Source organism: Fundulus heteroclitus, chromosome 17 (genome assembly GCF_011125445.2).
Source record: "Fundulus heteroclitus isolate FHET01 chromosome 17, MU-UCD_Fhet_4.1, whole genome shotgun sequence".
Classification (NCBI taxonomy): Eukaryota; Metazoa; Chordata; class Actinopteri; order Cyprinodontiformes; family Fundulidae; genus Fundulus; species Fundulus heteroclitus.
This window is the reverse complement of record NC_046377.1, coordinates 4,532,981-4,551,253: the sequence shown is the minus strand read 5'-3', so window position 1 is coordinate 4,551,253 and position 18,273 is coordinate 4,532,981. Positions and strand designations below refer to the sequence as shown.

The following is an 18,273-nucleotide window of genomic DNA, read 5'->3' as shown; positions in this document are numbered from 1 at the left end:
GCTGGAGAGGGGCGACCTTATGCTACTCTATCCTCCAGTGTCAGAGAAAACTCCAGGCATATCAGTCCGTTTTCTTTTCAGGCAACCAGAAAGGTTTACAAAGCCCTGTTTTGTCATTTCTGGAAGCGAGGGAGGAGTGTAGTAGCTTTTTCTGAGCCAGCTGACCGGCAGCACTCAGTAACAAGTGGGGGAGGGGGCCGCCCTGCGCTATGCATTACTTCAAACCAGAGATAATCAGTCACTTTCTCTGGCATCTCATTAAATTAATCTAAACCATATAAAAAGGTTTGAAGTCACATTTTAAGGGTTTTATAACTTTGGTGTAGCTTTTTACTGGAAACCCACTCTTCCCTCCTATAATCACTAGCAAACCACACTGGGCAGCACAGTTTTCTCCTGAAGTCCAGGGCGTGCGTAGAAAACGTCTATTAAAACATGCCTCAGTGTCTGAATGGGTGCGTGCGTTTATCAGCGTGAGCAGTGGGCAGGTAAAGCAGCGGAGCCAAAGGCGAACAGGCAGGCGGAATGAAGAGGTCAGTGTGTAGCTGAGCGCATGGCCACCACCGTGCTAATTCACTATGACAAGATAAAGCTGTAATCTCACCCCCCCACCCCTCCTCGCTCCTCTCTTGCTGTCCCACTGCTGCCTCACCTCCAAGTCAACCAGCGGCGGATGAGCCGCTTACTCCCCCCCGCCCTACCCCTATCACTTACAACGACTGCTTTAGAGAGCAAGAGACCCCCATCCCGATCCCTTAGGGTCCCATCACCCCCCCCCAGCACACACCCCGTTTGTAAATCTCAATTCCTCCTCTCTCCTATCCACTGACAGCGGAGAAGGGATTGGCAAATTTAACCTCCTTTCCTCTCTTCTGAAATTACTAACAGACATTTAACAACATAAGCAGGCAGTCAGACCCTCCTCCCCCTCCCCCCCCATGTCAACTGCCTCTCCTCTGCTATCCAGTGCTGAAGCGATTGTGTGTCCCTCTACGTATTCAGGATCGCTCATCTTTTCAATCCAAGACCAATTGCGAATACACTCAAGCTAAATGAACCTGGATTAATCTAATCGCTGTCCTCAACGGCGACAGATAACCCAATGTGTGCCGTGTTCCTCCCCGGGCCAGGACTTTGGTTTACAGTCAGCATCTGCCACACATGCAGAGTCCGTGGAGCCTGGGAGGGGCCTGGGAGCCTAATCGGAGTGCTAATTACAGAATTAGCTTTCCATTACAACTCCTAAACCCTGTTTATTGTTTTACAGCATGCAAGTGTTTATGGTCCGGATTGGGGGGAAAGGTTGATGGTCGCTATCTGAGTGTGTGTGTGTGTGACAAGGAGTGCATTTGGCAAAGGGAAGTAAAAGGAAGTGCATGATAAATCTCACGTATAGATTATATATATATATATATATATATATATATATATATATATATATATATATATACTTAAAGGTCTTGTCTCCCTTTAACGTACAGGTAACTTTAAATAACCAAAATGACCAAAAATAAGTGACATCATGAAAAACAACTGAATCATATGAACGCACACGTACAGTGGGGCTGCTTAGTCACATATACGTCAAGTAAAATGTCTTGTACTTTTATACCAAAACCTAACATGAGTCACAAGAGAGAAAGGATATAAGAATACATATATACACCATTCAATTGGACACTTCCTCTGAAGAAAATGACTCGCTGCCAGGGTTCATGTCTTGCCTTCACATATAAAGAATGGGCTGGTTTCCAGGGGTGGGCAATAATTCAATAACAATATATATCGATTGATAGACGTATATCGATGATAGAAAAACAAGGGTAAATAAAAAGTTCAATACAACAGTTTTCCTTCCTTTTGCATTTTAGCCTATCATGTAAGTTAATATTACACTCCTTGCATCCTCCCAACCAATCAATAACGCAGACCCAGGAACGCTCCACAAGCTCCGCCCCTTCAAAGAGTTCAGAGAGCAAACGTTCTTTTACATTTTTTAAATACTTGCAGTTTTGGTAAAAAGTTAGTTGAATAAAGGGTTGAGTTTGAATTCAGTTTTTGTGTGTTCTACATCTAAAAATAGGTTGCTAGGCAACAGCATAAAAGGGCCAGGGCGGCACTTAAAATATTTGGTTTCTATTTTATCGATATGCTTTTTTTCTATATCGTCCAGCCCTAATCAAGGTATACCAAGTTTTTAAAAAGTTGCTGCGTAAAAACTACCAACGTTTTCCACGAGGCTGGTGCTGTGGTTTGAACCCATTTCAATGGTAAAATAGAGGAAGTGCAGGAGTGAAAGCATCCTCTCTCCCCCTGAATGGATTAGGGTTGTCATACTACAATTTTAAACTCGATATCGATACCCTGGAGAATATTCGATACTGGATAGCATTTTCGATACCATGGGTATTAAAAAATGAAATAATAAAAGGCACAAAAAAGTATTATAACATGAAAAACTCACCTTTTTCAATCTCAACACGGAACATGCTTTCTCATCACAATCCCAAATGCTAGTTAAATAAGTGAGCGATAAATGCTAGATGAATAACCCAAATAAATAATAAATTGAGATGTTTGGCTGAGTTTGTTGTGCTGCTTGACTTTGTTGCCACCACTTTAAGGCACTGTTTGCTTGTCAAGATCTTTGGGTTTCCCTTCTTTGTTTGCAAAATATTTAGCATCGATACCATACCACATTAGTATTGTATCTGGATACAGAGTATCGATACTTCTGACAACCCTAGTAAAGAGCATAGAATAGTCCTTGACTGTCCTTCTCCCACTGGTTGCTGCGCACTGCCGGACAGCTGGCTGATTTTCTTTTTCTCCCCGCCACTTTTAAGAGAGACAAAGCTCTCTGGGAATATTTGCACGTGACGAACATGGGCAGTCGAGCAGTCTAAAGAAGCACAGGCCATCACTCTTATTAAGGTCATTTAGTTATAAAACAACCGTTAGCAGCAAAATGTGTAAAGCAGTGGACTGCAGGCTAGCTTCTGCCAGCAGATAGCCTGACTAATTAACCTGCTAATATCAATATGATTCACTTGTGCTTAGGCATGGGCATATGATAAGCTTGAGTTATTACTGTGTTATGGGATGACCACATAAAAAAACTGTTAAAGCAAATGTTTAATATGACCCTATTACATAATTAAAAGATTCATGCTGCTAACAATATAACAGTTATATTATCTACAAACTTTTTGTAGATAATTCTTAATTAGTTAATTTTATTTTGAGACATTGACTCAAGGAAAATATAGACTAGTCTATTCGCTTTGGCCCATTTAAGTTGGTTAATAAGTTGGGCTATGTGCTACAGTAGCCTGGCTGCTACTCTTCATTCATAACTTGACAAAGCTACTTTTAAAACACCGGTACCTTAATAAGGGTCCTGGATGGTGATCCTATAGATCCCACAGTGTAACTCTCCATGTTTTTCTAAACGTATTTCTAAACAGCTGAGTAGTGGCAGGAAGTGTAGTGGTCTTCTTTCAGACAGCTGACCAGCAGTGTGCAGTAACCGATGGGGGAGGGGCATTGCTGTACAGTTAACCCTTCTTTGGCACCCTATAAAAAAAGACTTTGACCTATAGCAACAGCTGGTTGGACATCTGTATTGCTGTTACAAGCTTGTTTAAAACCTTGGCATGCCCTGATACCAGCCAATGCCTACTTTTACGCTTTGCAGTCACCCAACTGTACGTTAAATGGCCTTATAGAAGAGGTGAACAAAGGAAATAAGTGCATCCCAGCAAACTAAAACTATAGTCTGACTGTAATCAGCTTACAGCTATAAATTGCTGTTTCCCAACAGAAAGTCATTTTCTTCCTGTTCAGATCCCTATGTGAATCATCAAAGAGGCATGGGTTGTTTTTGTTTCTCTCATGCTGGTGTTTGAGCAGTAAATATGTGTAGGGCCACGCAAACAACATCCCAAAATTCAAACTGGTTTTTGGAAATCCACAAACGTCTGCCCATTATATGCAAATAGACAAATGGGAAATTACCCAAAAACGAACCCCTTTTTAATAAAGAGCGGTTCTAAACGGCACGCATGCAAGGTCGGAGAAATTAATTTCTAGATGGATAGATCCACAAAGGAAAACATTTTTCCCAGCAAAGTTAATTTGCCGTTATTTATGTTTTCCTCTATCCAGTTCACTGTGGAAGCGCTTATTGAATACAGAAGGCTACATTTTCCTCCGACCCCGCATGTACATGGTATGATCTCAGGTGTGTCCCCCCGGGTTTAGGTTCCACCCAAAGTCTCTGAAACACCAATGGAGATGGGCCAATCAGAATGACTACAGTCTAGGGAAAATGGCATCACCTGAGTCACCTTTAGATGCCAGCATCTCTCATGGTGGCGCGCCTAAGTTCCCACGAGACGGCAAGCGAGACTGGACCTAAAACCCCCCTTGGTGTCCTTACCGTGCTGGGGGGGCTGTCCAAGTGGCGGCTGGGGGGCGAGCGAGGGGACACCTTTCCGCAGTAGGAGGCCAGGGGGAGGTGGATGACACCGCCCAGTCCCTCGCTCTCCTCGTCCTCCACTCGCTGTCTGCTCGTCGCCATGGTTACCTCTCCATCTGTCCCCCCATATGGAGAGGCTGGTCGCTTGGAAGACATCCTGGAAAAGAGTAGGAGATGGAAAGACAAGGGAGAGGAGGAAAAACAGGAAGAGGAGTGAGCGACATTCAAAAAGAGGATACGAGAGACAGACAACTGTGAGACGGAGGAAGTTCCTGAAGATAAAGCTAGTATTCCCTCGACTCCCAAAACGGGGTCGCAAAAGACCGTCTTCTCCGTTTTTCTAGCTCCAACAGCATTCTGAACCAGCACCAAGTTCTTCTGCTCAGCGCTTCCCTTTCTGCACCTCTTCGACACATCCCCTCCAGTCAGCCTGTGATCGCCCCGGCGCCTGGCAGACCTTCAAACCTGCACTCAGGTCTTACAGTATGTTTACCAACGGGGGCCGTTCAACGTTCACTCCTCCAAAAGGACAGGGCCATTACTGCAAAATGGAGCCATGTTGCACCGGCATTGTGCAGGAAATGACCACGTCTTGACAATAGGTCTTTTCACAGAGAGAACGCAGGTTGTGGAAGAGAGGGAGAGAAACCGGAGCGAGGGCAGAATGTACAGTGACAATAATATGTATTTATGAAAACCTGCGGACAATAGAGGAACTGGAGGAAAAATAGCTGGCAACATGACAGCCCTGCTGTTTGCATTTGTTACCGTGGCTTTGTTCCCCTGAAAAGAGGGAAAGGATATAAAGCCACATCTATTAGATGAACTCTGTCTCTCACAAGGTAAATTTGCCTCCCCGTACTTCAGCTGAATAGGGATGAAGTGACTATGCAGCAATAATAGAATTTAATGTGGTTCTCAGCGTCGCCTGAGTGCTTTCAGATGCACTTGTCAGCCTTGAAGCCACTGCGACTATGACCCTGGGTAATAGGCTGCTAACGCTCAGCCGTGCAGAGCCAACACATGACAGGGGATGGAGGGACTCTGGGAAACTGATTGTGTTGGGAAGCGGTAAAAAAACAAGTAATAAGCAACAGGCGGTTACCCCTCAGACTCCTCTAATTCTTTATTTCCCTTTGAAATAACAAGCGCCGACTGCGGCTCTTTTGGAAAGGGTAGCTGCCCTGCGACACGAAGGTTTTTGGTTTGATTCCAGCTTCCCCCTGTCACATGTGGATGGGCATCTGGAAAACACTTGACTCCAAGTTGCCTAGCGCTCTGGATATCGGTGGCTCTAATGTAAAGCGCTTTGAGCGGTCTGTACGACCAGAAAAAGCGCTATATAAATCCGGTCCATTTAGCATTTACAGTACTCATCTGAACACATCTCTATCCTGCATTCATGCTGCGCCGCCTCTCTAATTGGCTCTGTCATCCTCCTTGGACTTTCTCTCTCAAATTCTTCCCCGTGCTCCCCGCTTGTCTCCTCTAAACTGATTACACTCTTGACTCTATTGGATTTCCTCTGGACTGTACATCTGGCATTCTTCCTGCCGCAGCCCTGCCCCTAATTCATTGCTTATTTACCTTATGACGGAGGAAACCCAAACAATATTGAGTGCCGCTCACTGGAGGCGGCGTAAAGCAGAGCTTTATCACATCTCAGGAAGGTTAGAGTTAAAAAAAATCAGATAAAATCCACTGCCGCAAAACAAAAACAAAAAAAAAAGGCTGTAATTTAATGACTTGCAATTGAATTATGGGAGGTTTTTTTTACAGCAATATTCATATTGGACAAGAAAATCTAATAATTAATGACGACTTAGCAATACTTTGATTTGGATATTGCAAGAAATCTTATATCCAAACGGTCAAGTTTTGGAACAAAAAGGTACAGGGTCATGCCATCACTTAAACTTTTTCAAATTTCAGCCACATTACAAATATGAATGTATTGTATGTGTATTTTACGTGAGTAGTGCGCAACTTAAAATTGTGTGACTTGTGGACTTTGCCAAAGCCGTTCCAACACATGAAAGTGCTGCGATCTAAACCCTTCCACTCTAGCACTGCCTGCATGTTGAGGGTCATTGTCCTGCTGGAAGGTAAGCCCCCCCCCCCCCCCCCCCCCACCCCAACACACATACACACACCAGTCTTAAGTGTTATGCAGTGTCACAGTGGCCATGGTTTGTCCAGGATGATGTCCAGTGATGGTTTTCAGCTACAAATGCCTTATTTAATATAATCTTATTCCATCTGACCGCTGTCCACGTTTGCTGCCTACATGCGTTGTGGCCGAATGCACGTGAATTCTTATAGCAATAAAATCTGGATTTCCACTGCACAAGTTCACAGACGTTTTTGAACGGTATATTCTGAAAAAAAAAAAAACGAATGCTAATTTTGCGCTGTGCGTATTTCTGTTGATGACAAGAATCACAGGAATCAATTTTACCAACTTGCTTTAATAAACTCTTTCGAAAGAGGAATCCAAAAAAAAAAAAAAAAAAAAAAAAAACATTTGACAAAGGTGAAACGAACACAAGATGACCACAAACGGGCATATCCAGAATAACACTGATAAACTACTTTATGGCTTTTGTGATGTCACCTGTTGCGTGCATGTGTGGAGGCTTGGTTCCGGGTGAGTAGGTTTTTTTTCTCTTGATCATAAATCAACTTACAACAAATTAATAAAACACAAACAAAACAGACTATAGTCATATAGGTGACCATATTAGAGGTGACTTAATTGATTTTTTAGTGAGAGAGTCTGGATAGCAGCTTTAAGCAAAGAACTGTTGAAACAAGACAACCTTCTTACCCTTAAATCCGAACGCTTCTTTCATTAAACCCTTTTTTTTTATTATTATTTGCTCAAGCCATATGATTCACTGGACTGCGCATTCTTCCAAAAGAAATAAACGCTGAACTCCAAGCGATTGTGCTCATAAAAAGGACGGCATGTCCAGAAAAAAAAGCACAAGAACAGCAAGAAAAGGCATCAACGGGAACAGCTGATTTCTTTATCTCTGCTGGACGCTCCACCTAGCTCAGCAAAAAAAAAAAAACGCAGCCATAAATGGCCGCTGGAGATTTTTTTTTTTTTTGTCTTCATAACAATCAAAGAGCTATCTCTAAAATCAGATTGACACGAAAACCGAAACTGACTTGCAAAAAAAAAAACAGTTATGATACTCGGGTTGTAAAAGGGCGCCCGGAGCTGGCGCCGGGGCGATGTGGCGTTTCACACGGCGTCCAATGCAAGCGGCAGGCCCAGCTGTACAAACTGCCTTTTGAGCCACGCGGCACCAGCGCACACTGAGAGAGACACACACATATACGTGAGCTCACACAGAACAGAGGGCCCGAACACTGCCGGTCTGTCTTCGTCGCTACCTGTTTACTTTACCTCCTTTCACTCTCTCACACTAAGGCCTTTTGTGCGGGACACAAACACACGGCCCCTTGTACCCCCTTGAACGCACCTCTGTCTGGCCGCGAGCTGACACGCAGACCTGAGGTCAGCTCCGAGTCCTCCCAGCCTTCCCCGCAGTTAACGGCCTTTGCCGCAAAGACTTCTCTGCGGACGTGGGAGGCTTTTAATTTGAATTTTATAATTTTACAATCCATCATTTAACCACAGTAGCTCCCCCCGGCCGGTCCGAGTGGACCGGGAAATCCGGAGTTAAACATTAACGCAAAGAAACGCGAGCATATACAGACTAGGCAACAATCGGCTACCGGCAGCGAGGTTTAAGGACGATATGGGCTTTAAAATTGCAAAAAATGTGCCGTCGTATTGTTCCTGGGGTTGAAAGTCCTTTTCATGGGGAGCACATAAGTGACTAGATTCATCCCCGGCGTTTTAAAAGACAGGAGTAAAGCAGTACGGCCCCTCCAGCACCTGTTGCTGTACACAGCTGGTTAGCATCCTGAAGAAAGGCTAAAACACTTTGCTTACAAGAAAGATGACATCAGCCGTTTAAAAAATATTTCATTATTTAAACAAAAACAGATGTGGAAACAGGGAGTTTTGGTCATTATCGGTATGATAAGGTTTGAAAGGTTACGGTTCGAAAACCGCTGAGAGAGAAAAGAGTGATCGGGCTTCAACCCCGAGCCGTCCCCTCCCCTATATGCTGCTGTGCACCACTGGTTAGTGGGCTGAAAGAAAGGCTACTACACATCTCACAAGCTTAAACTTGGCTTTGTGCGGATGCTTCTGGTCTTGTGTGGAAACTAAAGCTCCAGTTCACATAGTGCTGGAAAGCCGCCGCGTGTTAGGCAGCCAACTTGAGGCTCTAAGGTGCCCCGCGTAAAGAGCAGAAAGGTGAAAAAAACGGCTCGGTTGCTGCACGTTGCTAGCGAGCCGGATGGGATGAAAGGAGACTCGGACCTCTCCCCTCTCTCCTTTTACTGAGTGTTTTCCATTCATTTGTTTAGTCCATGTATCAAAATCAAACATTAGATGACTGCACAACTACAAACCTATATGTCAGGATATTTCAGCAGGAGAAGGAATGGTTATTGCTCCTCTTTTCCAAACAGAAGCACGTTGGAGAACAGCATCAGCACCACAGACTCAGTGGGACAGAGGGAAAACATTTCACGCCATCAGATTTTCTTTCCCCTCCTCTTCCTCCTCATTCTCATCCCATTTGCCCCCCCCCCCCCCACCTCAGCACTCCCACAACTTCTTCAGAGGTGGATGACTAGAAGCTGCAGAGGCCTTTCACAGCTCCTCTCTGGCTGTAACCCCCCCCACCCCCTTCCTTATTTGCCTTTGAAGTGGAAGTGCTACACAATTGGGCACAGCGGGTATGCAGGTTACGCCGGCCACTTCATTTAAAAGTTTGGCAGGCCTGTCACGCTGATGGGAGGCCTGTAGAGAGAGAGCGCGATGCGAGGATTTACTAAGATATAAAAGATGCTGCTTTATTAAGCCGATAAAGCAGCGTAGTGGTTCGGGTTGTAATTGCCGAATATTTGCATAGTTTGTGCTTTTTCTACAACCCCCCCCAAAAAAAAAAAAAAAATGCTTATTCTGTACACACACGGACGCACGAAACGGTGCACACAGCGAAGAGCGCTAAGCTGAGATTAGAGCGCCACTTCCCCTTGGCTTTTTGATGATTAGTGGCTCCTCAACTAAGTCCCTCTCATATCACATATGTCGCCCGCCGCTAAGTCACTAATCGGACAGCGACGGACGGCCATTAACGGCCCGAGTAATCGCCACCAGTGGTGGTTAACCGTTTCCTGGCCGCTGCTCGCTGTAATCAACGCAGGCACTTCAGCTTGGCAACACACACACACACAAACACACACACACACGCAAACGAGAGCAGCGGCACAAAAAGATGTCAAGGAAAACACACTTTTCAAAAGAGTTAGGCAGAACGGGGACAAAGATTTGTTTAAGCGTCACCGAGGGGGAAGAAGAAGACAGCACGATCAATGTAGAAACGTCTCTCTCTCTCTCTCTCTCACACACACACACACACACACACACATGTTGTCTTTTGCTCAGTGTGTCTGGCTGCTAACATAATCATAGTGCTAACTGCTCTTGTTAACTCCTCTACTCAGAACAAGCTTTCAGGGAGCGTGGGAGCCTCCTCTGGAGAATTCCACAGTGAGGAGTGTGTGTGTGTGTGTGTGTGTGTGTGTGTGTGTGTGTGTGTGTGTGTGTGTGTGCGCAGCCTCTTTTTAAATTAACATCCATTGTTTTAGACAGCGAAAAAGACAGTCCCATCTATGGTCTGTGCTTCAAAAAAAAAAAGGCTGGGATGCTTTAAAGAGAGAGGGAAAAAACTATTGTGTATTTAAAACTGTCACTCAGGTGTGGGTCTATCTGCGTGGAAATGTGAGCTATCTTTTGAAATTGCTCTCTGAGGGAAATTGGAAAGGGATATCAGAAATAGTTGAGCGGAATGTGCCTTTTTAGATAAGGCGTCCAGGGCCCTTTTTGCCTTCGAGGAGCCAACCGCAGCATTTACATCCATATGACACCTCGGGCAGGAATTTAAACAAATGTTTCCCCCCACTGGCTTTACCGACATATCATCCCCCCCCCCCTCCCCATCCGCTTCTCTTTTTCTCTTTTAGCTTTAAAACGAAAAAAAAAAATCTCTTATCTCTTTCTATCCTGCTTCTCTGATACACACTGTTGAACTTATTCTAACGTTTCTTTTCCTCTCATCTCCGTCGTACACACTGGCCTCCCGTCACACAATCAGCTGGAAGAACGTCTCTTCATCCATGCTTTCTCCCCCCCCCCAACAAGGCAGACTCTTAAGGATATTGCCTAATATCTATTTATAGAGTGTCCTTTTGAACAGTGGGAAGAGTGGCGGAAAGGAAAAAAAGCTCAGACACGGATTCGTTTCCGTCTGCGACTTCGAAACTTTTCAGGGAAGGAATTCGCTGCCAAGCGCAAAAAGTTTCAGGCCCAGGCTAAGAAAACTGCGCGACGTCACCGAGCGTACGTCCTCTGCCGATCGGCGATATGGAGTATAAGCCGCAGAGCGCCTGCCAAACGCTCCTGGTCGCACACAGACACACCCACAGAGGCGCAGACACACAGTCAGCCTCGCAAACACAAAGCGGCCTCTGTGTGGTGCCCTAAATCGCCGGCCGGCAGCCCAAACCGCGTTTCCTGTCCAGCCTAGCCACAAAAGGCAATAACACACAACCCCAATGTCGCCGCCGTTGATCTCGCACACACATGGATGCGTGCGGGGGGAGAAAAAAAAAAAAAAAAGGGCATGCGTTGTGCAGAAGACGACGGAGGCTAACTCACGCGGCCTCCGGCAGAACCATCCTCTCCTTCTCCGCTCTGCACAGCCACCCAAAGCTTTTAGTCATCGCTCCTCATACTTTCCCTCGTACTTTCGACGTTATATTTATGCTTTAGCACTGAGTCAGCGGACATCACGACTGTCGCCGGGATCCTGGCAGTGGGAAGGATGGAGGGGGGGAAAGAGAAGAAGGTCTGCTGCACTCTGTCTGGCTCTCCAAGCCTAAACAGCGCGTGGGAAAAAAACTTGAGTGTTGCTTTCGAAAAAAAAAAGAAGAATAAAGAGGAGTGAGGGGCAGAAAGACAACGGCGGGGGAGGAAAGGGGGAGAGAGGAGGAGAAGTGCATCCGGCGGATGGTGACCCGGATCCCTCTGGTGTTTTTGCGGGAGGGATAATGTTTATTGAGCGAGGGGACGGCGGTTTCACCATTGTCGAGCCGGCCTTCTGTTTGTGCCGCATTTGTTAAGCAATCCATAAAGGAGTCGCAGCGTTTGTCTCACTGTCAGCGACTTGGCCTGCCCTCGCAAAGCAGACACACAAAACGCCATCACACACACACACACACACACACACACACACACACCGTTCCTCTCGCACACCTTCCCCAGAGTCCCAGCTGGCTTCTTTCTATTGTCCCGCCCGTTCAAAGTCTCCCACCTCGACCCAAACCGCCCTAGCGTTTTTCCTCCATCGCCACCTGGGGAGGCGAGAGGTTTCGTAGCAGCGCTCCGAGATCCTGGCACCGTCTCCGACTGGGGATTGGGGGGGGGGGGACCAGTGTACCGCAAGCGCGGCGGACGGCGAAATGGAAGGAGGAGGAGGGGATGAGAGCCTGGAATTGAAAGTGCGAGGAATATACGTAACCTGCACATCCCTGCGTGCACATCTGGAATGGGCCAGGATGGGTAGTCACTGTGTAATAACCTTGTTTGATGGTATTTACACTAAACGTTAGAAGCATCATGTAAGCACGATTTTACTTCTTTTATTAAAGCAGGAAACTAACAGTTATCCCTACTTCTAAATAATAGATCTGTTAAAATAATGTTATCCTTAATGTTTGCTTGCCGATTTGATTCTGATAGTTTTTCAGCAGAACCGCAACAAAAAGCCTGCTGCTGCTTTTCAGACGTGCTCCCTTTAGCTTTCCAACCAGAGCAGCGTTACTGTGATTTAAGCGATGCTCGGCGCTTCGTCAGTTCACGCACCACGAGTGTTTTTTTTATTTATTTATTTATTTATTTATTTGGTGACCTGAAGCGCTTCCAAAGAGAAAAAAAATGTGTCTTTGCTTCAGGCGAGCGAAACAGTGTAGGATTCTCTCAGTCGGGGTCAGCAACAGGTGCAGGAGGGGAGAGCACAGCCAGAGATGCTGCGGTTACTTTCCCTGGCATCTGCCGGGCAGGACTTTAAAAGATGCGGCGGTGTGATAAATAGTTTAGGTGCCTTTGAAAGTTGTCAAGGCCTCGGTAAATCCGGTCCATACCAAGCGGGCACTGTTGGTGTTTTCCTGCTCGGCTGACAGTGGAATGCACCCGGCTGACATTTTGACCTCCACCCAGTGACCCTGTGTCATATGACCTGACTCTAGTTAGCTTGGGGGGGGGCAGGGGGTGGGGGGGGCAGCTTTGTCTGCGCACACACACACACTTTCCTTCTCCTAGCCGGTCACTTCTGACACTCTGAAGCTCTTCTCATCACTCTCGCTTTCTCTCATCCCGTCGTCTCTCATCCAGAACTAACCACAACGGGAAGAACAAATGCAGCCTGTGCAGAAACCCCCCCCCCCCCAGAGGGTCAGCTGATCAAACCGGGCTGGGCCACTTTAGCATTCTCCTTTGGTACTTTTCTGTCTGTCGTTCTTTTTTTCCCCTTTCTCTCTGACGCCCCCCCCTTCCCCAATTGCTCCGCGGATGGAGACACGGTTATCAAGGCTCTCTGGGGACAGACAATATGGCCCAGACAATGGACTCCAATCCGAGGTGGCGGTGGTGGGTGGATGGGGGGGGGGAGAAGGAGAAGGCGAGGGAGGCCGAGACAGGGCCACAGGGGAAGAGAAGAGGAGAACGGCGCATTAGCTTGCAGGGCACGGACATTCTGCTCAATTACTCCACTCTCACAAATTCTCCGTCTCCCCCACAAACCGCTTTAATCTCACCCCCCCCCCCCAAAACCCCGCACACTTTTACATGAAGTACAGCGACACTTAAGCCGGAAGCAGAACCGCTCACTCAAATTAGAAACAAGTTTCTAACAACAGCTGCAAAAAACGCCTAAAAACAGATGTTTTTCATAACTTCCAAAAAAATTTCATCCGAACGGTCGACGGACACCAACTAGAGAAGTTTTGCACAGATCCATTCGGACAAGGAACAATGTCGACGCGACGACTGACAGAATTTCACCTTATTTTCTTTTTTACAGCGTTTCATTTTATCAAGTCGTACCGACGCCGTTTAATCACGTGTATACACCGGCTGATGAAATGCTAATTGTCCGTTTGCGTGAGGATCCGAGTGCTGCAGCTGCAACAGCACTTTACGGAAGGCGACGAAATGAACTCCCATCTCCGAGGCTACGTTTTAATTACTAATAATGAGACTTTTTGTGTCGCTGAAAACGCAGACAATTCCTCCCGGGCTCTTGACGCCGCTCGGATGTCAGATTGCATCCGAGTGTGTCCTGCCTAAACTGTTCAAAGTGTTGACATGTCCACTGCTGACACACACACACACACGCACCTATAAACCGAGGGGACAAATGGAGGGGTGTGAAAATCCACCACCGCCTTAACACCACCCTGACAGAGACCTCTTCCTCTCCTTATAAACCCCCACCCACCCACCCCTCTTTTCACTTCATCTCTGGCACTCTCACTTTTCTGCAAAAACCTGCTTCTTCTGTCTGCTGGTGAGGAATGTGTCAGTTTGACCACATCATCCCTTCCCCTTCATCTCGCTCATCCACCTACGGCTACAGTTTCAAATCTCACTTGTTTTATAAAGAAAGAAAAAAAAAAAAGAAAAAAAAAAAAAAAAGCAGGTCTTCTCTCCCATCTCTGTTTAGGTCGCTTTGGCGTTCCCCTTTTCTTCCTGTTAGCGTGCGCTGGTGCAAAGACACGAGGCCCGCACTTGCAGATCTGACTCGTTTCAACCGTGCGTTAAAGTTCTGCAACAAAGCAGAACCTTCAGGAAAACTATAAAATCAATTTTCTTTTTAAATGATAAAACGATACATCACGTTTTTTTTTTATTATTTTTAGCACTTAAAGTTAAATACAATTCACGCGAGTGATAGAAATGTTCATTTTTTTTCGCCCCTCGAGCCAACAAACGGCCTCTTAGGCATAAAGGACACATCTCCTAGACGCTGTACTCAAACTGTACTTTAACACGTTTTCTTAATGACATACAAATGAGTGAATTTTACAGGAAAATAGAATAAGAGGAAGAAAAGTCTGAGGAGGAAGTGTGATGAAGAAGCAGCGCGGGTGCAGGAGGCAAGCGGACACTTGATGTGGCACATGAACTGAGAGCATCAATGCAAACCTTTGGGGCTGGAACACACACACACACACACACACACACACACACACATACACACACAAGTACAGTGGAAGATACCCCCCACTCTCTCTCTCTCTCTCTGTGTCTCTCTGTCTTGCGTGCACACATCCAAATATGAACATGCAGACACTCTGAAACACGGCCGGAGCCGCGGTGATGGAGTGCATTACTGGAAAGCAAGAGTTTTAAGCGCTCTCCTCCTAAGTCATTGTAATCCCTGCATTTATCTCCATACATTCTGCTTTTTTTTGTGTAATCCTTTAAATGTTTAATTCCTTCTAGCTGTTGTTATCTCCCTCTCTCCCTCTCTCTCTCTCTCAGTCTCTCTCCTCGACCACTTTGGAGGGATTGAGCGGTTTATTAAAAACACATTTTTGACACTTCTAAATGTGCTTTAAATTCAAGCACCCCCCTAAAAATCCACCCCGCAGACTCTAGTTTATCTCAGAACAAAAGATTAGTTTCATGGGTGCAAAATAAATAAAACAAAAAAAAAACAGAGACTTTAATGCAATAACAGTCAAGCGAGAGAGAGCAGGTCATGATATGTGTGAGTTAGAATTAAAACGTGGAGCGTTAGGACATAATCTGCCTCTTGTGGCATTAGGATCAAACGGGCATTATTGCAGGGGGCGAAAGCCACTCGTGTTGACAGTGCAGGGTTTAGAGGGTTCGCACCTCTAAATGAAGGCAGGCCTGCACAAACAACAAGAGGAGCACAGTGAGATTAATATTAGCATAAGGCATAACAACAAGAAGAGCGAACAGATTGAGAACAGGATTAACAGGGTGGGTTGTTTTCCTTTTCATGCGTTGAATTTGGATTAAAACAAAACCAAGCTAAATAAAATTATGAGCGGAGGCATTGCGCGTCCCGATTAAGAAAAAGGGAAGGATTTTTTTTTTTTTTTTTTTTTTTTTGGGGGGGTTGAGCGGAGCATTTGCATGCACATGGGAGCGTCTGGTTGCGCCTATACGTACAGAAGGAGACGTCTGAGCGCTGACAGGGAAGCAGAAGTAAATAAAAAGTTGCGGTGAGAAGCGCGCAGAGGAGATGATCGCAAGTTCTGACCAACGCACTTCGCCTCTCCTTGCAGACTCGCGCGTCCTGCGCTGTTTGTTTGTTTGTTTGTTTGTTTTTACAGTTTGTGGACGAATTGATCTGAATGAGCATAAGTTTTAGTCAGGACAGATAGAAAAGAGTGAGGGGGGGACGGCGGAGGTGGAGGGGGGATGAATGATCGCTGTCACTGGAGCTTAAACAAACACATCCTCGGACATAAATTGCTGTTTGCTCCAGCTTTGCATATGTTATCTGAACTAAAAAGGATCGGAGTGAATCATCAACTCTCTCCTAACATCTCATCTCAGTCACGCTCAGAGTCAAAACTCTGCTCAGACACTTACTTGACGCCCAAACACACACACACACACACACACACACACACACGCACACACGCGCGCTGACTAAGTCTGGCTTTTCACGCACTTTGCGCGTTTTCTCCGAATCCATCTCTGAATCCTTCCTCTCTGGACCCGTGTCCACTCTTGCTTCTCTGTCATCTACATGTGAACGCGTGTGTGTGTGAGTTAGTGAGTGTGTGTGTGTGAGTGTGTGTGTGTGTGTGAGCGGCAGGACGCGTCACGTACCTGTTACACTCCTGAGGTAGCTCAGGCTCAGTGAGCATGCTGGAGTAAGGGTCCGTCTCTCTCGACAACAACAACATAAAACAGTCCGACAATGCTTCAGATGAACAAGGTTAGTCTCCCCCAAACAAGACGGGATTGAAGTGATCCTTCAACCTCTCACACACACTGCTGTTTCTCTCTCTCTCTCTCTCTTTCACTCTCTCTCTCTCTCTCTCTCTGCTCACACACTTCCAGCCTTGCACCCTCCCTCTCGGTCTTTCTCTCAGCCTCTGTCCCTCCTCTTCTCCCTCCCTTGCTGTAAGCTGTGAGATCTGGGCTCAGCTCTTAAAGGGACAGCAGCAGAGTCTCCCTCGCTCCAACGAGAGAGAGAGAGAGAGAGAGAGTGTGTGTGTGTGTGTGTGTGTGTGTGTGTGTGTGTGTGTGTGAGCCGAAGGGAGGGTCTACTTGACCAGAGGGCCCGTCAGTGGAGTCCATCAGTGTTAAATGCACAGCAGTGCCCCCTTCCTCAGGTCCATCCTCCATCCTCCTTTCATCCCCAACGTGGTTTTCACACGCTTCAAAGTAGATGGCCTGAGGTGTGTTTGCTTTTTTTTTTTTTTTTTTTACTACTCTACGTTTTTTTATGAAAACACTAGGATGCAAAAATGATGAATGTACTATGCAGGGTTTTGCCAAAATATGAAGTTGGCTAAAAAAAAAAATCAAAAACAAAACAATAATAGTGTTTCTGCCAAGCAACCTTCACCCAATGCCATGGAGGGTCATAAGGCTAGACGGCTAATGGGTAAGAGTGATTGTTAAAAAAGGGACGCTGACGCAAAGACTCCAGTTTCAGGGTGATTTGTTGGCTTTAGGAAACGTTAAACGGATTCTAACGTGGATTCTGAGGAGATGCATCACTGGCGGGGGATACGGTCCCGCTGCAAGCCTTTGGCTCTGGTTTGTTTGGGGCCACAACCCGACTGTGATGACCCGTGAGCCAGGAAGGACATCACTTGTGAGACGTGTTAGCGCAGCGGTCAGAAGTCAACAATTACAAAGAGAGTGGACATCTTTACTGTGGGGAATTCCTCAAAACTGAACCAGGAGCTCCAATTGTGAGATGAGAGCTGAGCAAATAAACAATAACAAATGTTAACATTGAAATATGACACCTGATGTAAAGAGATCCTTATTTATTAAGAAAAGCTAATGATCCCAGCAAAATAAAAATAAAAAACCTAAAAGAATGGCTTTGTAATGCATTGAACGATCGGACATTTATAAAGGGATATCAGCGGGCCTCTAATGAATAGTAGCAGAATTAGTACTGGGAATGTTCTGTGCTGGCTTTACGGTTCAACATCCACACGCACCTGACGAATACAGCGTGGTTTTAAAGTCTAACACACGCAGCGTGTTTATGTGCAGAATTAAGTGCACGGCGCTACTGTCCATTAAAACAAAGCAGTGTGAACGCCCAGCTATCACTAACTTCTGCTATTTACGGAACGTTAAAGGTTCTTATTGAGCCAGAGTGACGATGGAGAAAGAAGAATCAAAACTTAAGTTTGTCTCCCTTATTCAACGCTTAATCACCTGAAACAACTTTCAGCTCAATGCAAACACCAATGGCAGTGGCGAAACATCAGCTAAGGTCCAAATCCTGCTGCCTGTGGTAGCATTTCTCCAGGCTGAACTGCTGCACAGCAGCTGGCACGTTGGCAGGATTCCCTCGGAGCGGAGGCGAGATCCCAACAGCTGAACTTTTAAGGTGCATTCAGGGACAACT

The 18,273-nt window shown here is 46.0% G+C and overlaps 1 protein-coding gene across 8 annotated transcripts in view; it reads right to left on the bottom strand.

Moving 5' to 3' along the window:
* The window catches only part of sox5 (SRY-box transcription factor 5), a 100,582-nt gene extending 83,818 nt beyond the window's left edge, over positions 1 to 16,764 (bottom strand). For all 8 annotated transcript variants that reach the window (XM_012877103.3, XM_012877105.3, XM_012877106.3 and 5 more), the window contains exons 1-2: positions 16,503 to 16,764; positions 4,442 to 4,637 (exon numbers count right to left, since the gene is read on the bottom strand). In XM_012877103.3, coding sequence (XP_012732557.2) covers positions 4,442 to 4,637; positions 16,503 to 16,579 — 273 coding nt within the window. In that variant the 5' untranslated portion in view covers positions 16,580 to 16,764. The remainder of the gene's footprint in view (positions 1 to 4,441; positions 4,638 to 16,502) is intronic.
* Between the last annotated feature and the right edge of the window lie 1,509 nt (positions 16,765 to 18,273).